We start from the raw sequence: 5,995 nt of genomic DNA on the forward strand, positions 1-5,995 counted from the left end.
CATTCCCAACTTGTAGCCCCTGACACCCCAGTGCTCCTCACTCCCAACCCGCAGCCCCCTGCCCCCCTAGCCCTGCTGGTGCCCCTTGCTCCTGACCCGCAGCCCCCCACCCCCCAGCTCTGCTGCCCAAGCAACACATGCACAGACACACGCACTCACAAAACAGTGTGTCTCTTTACCTGGCTTGCCAGGGCCTACACAGGGACCACATGACCCCTGACAGCCTATCACCTTGCCCACTGCTCTCAGTCCCAAGCAGCCAGCTTGAGAGAGCAGAGGGAATAGGAAAAAAACCTGGAGGTTTGCTCTTATTTTAAAAACCCACCCGGACGCAGCACAGCAGGCCAAAGAAGAGGACATGTCTGGGAAAACCCGGACATATGGTAACCTTAGAATAGCACATCATAGCAATATTATCATTGCAGTATGAAACGTGTGCAACTGACGTTTCATACTGCAATGCTTATAGTATGTGTGAGACTACAAGCAAAACACAAAAAGCCAACAGACTGGGGAAACAACTGTTGAGTTATTTATTTTCTCCAACTTAAAAGTTGGAGATAACATCTAAGCTTACTAGAAAAATAAAAGGTCATTTTCAGACAGGAAGCATGAGTAACAGAACAAGTGTTTCCCTTCAGCTTTGAAGAACTGCTATTTCATGCACCCACCTCTGGAAAACAACAGACCACATGCGGACAAATTATGAAACAAATTAAAAGTAACAGTATGATCTACAAAAGGTGATTCCCCCATTCTACAATAGAAGACGTGGAGTCAAATTCATCACTCATGAAAAAAACCCCAACCCCACAGTACCAAGTCTTCAATGAAGTTACATCAACGATGATTTTAGCCCCCCCTTTGTTAAAATAAAACTGAACAAGGCTAACAACAGAATGAAAACTGGCCTATAATACAAGGGAAAAGACTGAAAGAGGATTAAACAAAAATCTATTGCTATCATCACAGATGTAGTTTAGAGAATTGTCACCACCAGCTTGGTCAAGTTGGTGGAGACAAATGGGCTCACTTGGTGCTACTACTCTACAGGCTATTAGAGAAGATCTGCTATAGAAACCATGCCATTAAAATGTTTGCTGACTAATATTTTCACTTCATTGTGCTGCTTTGAAGAGAAACAACGGTCCCATGGTAAATTTTGGATCTGATGGAGTCCACTACAGAAGTCCCATGGACTTCGACAGTGTCAAAACTGCAGTTCAGGTAGTGAGGCAGAAACCAAAGACCAAACTGGGAAACCAAACAACACAACTCCAATAAAACAATGAAAAGAGAATGAACAAAAGTAACAAAGCAAATAGAAGAGGCCAACTCCTATAACACTTATTGCACACACAAGATCGCTGCCTAGTTTATATCATACAATAATAATGACATAAAGGAAGTTTTCACAAGAAAACTAAACACAAAGACATAATGAGAGTTGAAACATCCAAGAAAAGAGGCTTGTTTTCTTAACTGTGAACAGGTGAGTCAGACTCAATTTCTATTAAGCACCTGACTAATTCAAGGTGTGGTTATGTATTCACCAAAAGCCAGTGGTTAAACTGGCTTCTCTTGGTCTTGACTTCATTGAGATTGACAAGTGTATCACACCCTAGCCTAGATATAACTAATTGTTCTATGTTTGCAATCGGAAAACATTTTGCCATCTAGTAAAAAGTGTTCAGAGAACTAGTATTTTTGTAATGCCACCTTTCTGCTGTCAAAAAAACCCACTTGTTTGAGGATAATAAGAATACAGAAGGAAGCAAGTTCACTTGTCTTTTTTTCTGCAGAAGGTAATGGGGGTAACATTTCTAAGGAATCTCTCAGGTTTTTGCACACATCTTTTGTACTGCTATAATTTTTTTAATGAAACAGTTATGCTAGTACAACACTACAAATATGCTTACACTGGTGCAGTATTTCTGTATGGGAGGGGAACTAACTACATTGATACAAAAACTATATGCCAAAATAGGTAGATGCACACTACTGAGGCTGTATTACTTTAAGTATCTAGCAGTACAGTAAAAGCAGCACAATGTGGAATTGTGGACAAAGCTTTGGCGAGTCACAATGCCATCTAATCAGCCACTGCAGGACATTCCAAGGAAAATATGCATCAACAAAAGGAAGAGACAGACTTTAGTCAGAATTTATCTTTAAATTCATAAGATAAGGCCAGAGGGCAAAACAACAAGTATCAATTTCTTTATTCAGCTAGCTGGTTAAATGCTCTTTTAAATAAATCATTTGAAGTCTGACTCATTACAGAAAACATCCAAAAACAAGTCATTTGCATTCAACAAGGCAGTTGTAATGGTGTGTTTGGGTGAACAAGACTGGGGTTTTGGCACAGTCATATGGCTGCTCAGTTGCTTATTTATGCTGTGGCTGATTCCCAAACTGGCCAGTCTGTAGATCTCCCAAGTTGCCTTGTCTCAAATCTTGTTTGAATAGTCTAATGAGGTGGTGAACTTGTCTACTTTTACTAAAAATCCTAATTCCAAGTAGGTCAGTGCAAGGCAGCTAAGCCGATCTAGTGCCGAAGAGGAAAACCTCACTTCGGTGGTATTCACATAACAGTACTTCCATGCAACAAAAATGGACACATGTCCCCTTGTAGCAAATTCTTATGCCTATCTCAGGCTGCTGAAAAAAAATAGAACTTGTGGTAATATTTTTAGTCATACTGTACCTTTTCTTTGAACATCTCACATCAGACAAGGTTGTTTCTAGGCTTTACAACATGAATGAGGCCTATGTGAGGGTACTGTTCATACTTTACATTTAGGCAAACTAAGCAATAAAATAAGCACCTCTAGCCAGGGATGGAGAGGAAAGGGAAAGAGACAAGCGTTTTGACCCAGTTCTCATGGAACAGCACAGTTGTTATAGTGATGGCTTTCTTCCAGCTCCCCTGAAGCCATCTGTCTGCAATTGCCAATATGCAGAAACCTATATCGAGAAAAAAAACCCAACCCACTCAAGCAGACAAGCCCTCCGTTCATTTTAACTTAAATTAGAACACAACAATACTAACTGCCTTAGAAGCCTACCATTAAGTCTTCCTAGGTACAAAAAGGACAAAATGCCTAAGAGGTCTGTAGCAATGTAGAACAGGGAAGATGAACAGAACTCCAAGAGGAATAAAAAAGCTGTTATGAAAACAAGACAGAGTGGTGATAAAAACAACCATTTTAAGTACTGGAGATAAAAGAAAAGGAGCTACACATTGAAGAGGCACTGCTCAGGCAGAGAGTACATCCCACAGTACTTAGAAGTAAAGGAAGCAAAAGAAGCAAAAGAATCTGAGTTCTCCGAAACAAGCACCTGTTTTTTAGTGAGCATTCATATTTCAAAGATAAATTTGGGGGCTTTTTAAAAAAGAACAAATTAGATAAACCCAAATGCTGTAACATGTACTACAGATATTTCATTAAAAATGTAAAGCCTCTTGCTCTTCATTTCTCTCTAAACAGTATAGGTAGGGAAATCTTGCTATAACAGCAAAATATAATTAAGCATTCTGAAACTCAGTTAAAATTTTATTGGGTATTCTTCAGCAAAGGATATTAAAACAACTACATTTCCCACATAGTGTCATGAACAAAAACACTGCTTTACAGTTGGTATTTCGGATGAATTAATTAAAATGGTCCCCTTTACAGCTGTGTCATCTAGTACTTAGATAACTGCATTTATCTTGTAGACATCTTAAGACTATAACTGAAGAAAAATCACTTTTCATTTCCTCCTGCTCAGGGTAAAGCCCTTTTTTTTCCACACTTGAAAAAATTTATCAGTGTATACTTCAACTTGTACTGGCAGTGTAAGAGCTATGCTGTGGGGGGAAAAAGAACACATGAACATTTCCCAGAGGAATAAGAATTTTGCATTCATGATCCATTCACTGAAGAATCAATTAATTGTGTCAAATCAGGGATGGAATAGCTGACACAGCTGTCATGCAATCAGGAAATAAACCTGTTTATCAAGCGTTTCTCTGGTATTTTAGTTATTTTTATTTTTATACTATAAATACACAAAATTGATAAGTAGACGCTCCCCCAAATACAAGAAATAGAGAGCAAGCAGGACAACAATTAAATCTTCTGAAAGCCGAACCATATATTTTAATGTACCCCTCTGCTTCCAAATGGACTTTTCAGATGGAAGAACAGGATAGCAGAAAAATAACTTCATTATCTGGTTGCTAATGAAGCTGCTGATATGTAGCAAGGACTGTTGGACAATGAAAAATCTTACCCTTTACAGGCAAACAAGCAGTCTTTTTCCCAACACAGATTTACCTGAGTCTCCAGTGCTTCCAATTTACGCTTCCTGGCATGAAGAGCCTTACTTGGGAAAGCCCAAAAATAATTGGAAGTTCCAATCCTATCAGTGTCCACCATCCCATCATCAACTAAACTTTGCAGGACTTCTTTCACCGACATGGCAGCTAAAAAGGCAAAAGCAACCCATTTTAAAATTAAGTAGAACCAATAAAGAAAAAAATTAGTAGCAAATAAGTAAACATAACAGATGCCTATGTACTTCTACCTGTTCTCATCTTTCCCAGGAACTGCTTACAGAACCACAACAGCATAAATGTACTGTATTTGCTATGGAGCCAGGCTGGAGACATGCTCTATGCGCAGGCTGCAGGAAGGAAGGAGCCTGCCAGCACGGAGCAAAGGTAAAGTGTGTGGGATGGAGGGGGGGAGAAGCAGTGTGGATGTGGCGAAGAGAGGAAGGGGGAATCGGGGAAGCCTGAAGCTGTGGAGGGGGTGGGGGGCAGCACAATGGGAGGGTTAGTAGGCAGCAGGGGGCAAGCTGCCTTCCTCTCTCACTGCCTGCCCCACCATTTTCACACTGCATGCCCCTTACCATCTGCCTCCCACCATCCCCCACTGCCTGCCCCAGTACTGTCCCCCTCATCACTTCATTAAGGATGCATTTAAGGTGATCCTCCAATAATTAGATTTCATACATAGAAACTTATAATACATTTATACATTTTCCATGTGTAGAATCAAATTATTGGGGAGTCATTTTATATTTTGAGTCATCTTGAATTTAGGTAAATACAGTAACTCTTACCCCATGAATATATTTCTGAAGAGACTACTCCATTTTGGCATCTACCTGATGCTACAAACCACTCACACAGAGAATCCTTTTGAAGTCAATGGCAATATTGTGCACAAAACAATTTATTAAAGAAAATTTGCTACCAGTTTCCTATTGTGGGTCCTGATCTAATCCAGCTTGAAACATACTTATCAATAAAGGAAATCAGCAGATAGATTAATACAATCTGGAAGAAGGCAAGATAAACCTATTTAGGGAAAAGGACATGACCTGTGATCTTGCATAGATAAGTCTGTAGTGTTTGGTCAAGATGGAGTACTCAGTGGCAGACCCATAAATTTCTCTTCTGGACAAATGCTCTTTTGGTCTCCGAAGTTGCCAGGAATCAAGTTATATGGAACAAATTCCACTTTCTGTGGCAAAATATGCTTTCATGATGTTATATTTTATGCTCTTGTCTTAAGTCTTTAAGAGTCTGTTTTAATAGCTCAGATCAGGGGTTGGCAACCTATGACCTACAAGGCCACCAAGCCCATGGAGCTGAGGGACTTCACCTAAACTACAGCCATGTTGCAGAGAGCTTCATCCATGCTGCAGCCAAGGTGGCAAGAAGAAATGGCAACAGCAGCAGCAGGTAAGTAGGAAGTGCTTTTGGGTCTTGGAACCAAACTAGGTTCCCTCTGCCTGCCACTTGAAAATATTGTCAATGGCTGCCTTCACCGGGGTCAGAAACATTTTCTGGTAGGGAAACCAGATGGCCCACTTTGGGTCTGAAGCAGGAAGGCACGAGGACATGGCTGCATTCACTGTTTCTCCCTGCCACCCAACTATGGTGTGGCACAGGGAGAGCCTGTCTCCACTGAAGCTCCAGCCACCTGGCTGCAGCACAAAG

General features: G+C 40.6%; 1 protein-coding gene across 3 annotated transcripts in view; it reads right to left on the reverse strand.

Moving 5' to 3' along the window:
• The window catches only part of MND1 (meiotic nuclear divisions 1), a 64,839-nt gene that overhangs the window by 55,252 nt on the left and 3,592 nt on the right, over nucleotides 1–5,995 (reverse strand). For all 3 annotated transcript variants that reach the window (XM_014517741.2, XM_025198529.1, XM_025198528.1), the window contains one exon: nucleotides 4,323–4,471. In XM_014517741.2, the coding sequence (XP_014373227.1) occupies nucleotides 4,323–4,471 (149 nt within the window). The remainder of the gene's footprint in view (nucleotides 1–4,322; nucleotides 4,472–5,995) is intronic.

Source organism: Alligator sinensis, unplaced genomic scaffold, assembly GCF_000455745.1.
Source record: "Alligator sinensis unplaced genomic scaffold, ASM45574v1 scaffold169_1, whole genome shotgun sequence".
NCBI classification, from domain to species: domain Eukaryota; kingdom Metazoa; phylum Chordata; order Crocodylia; family Alligatoridae; genus Alligator; species Alligator sinensis.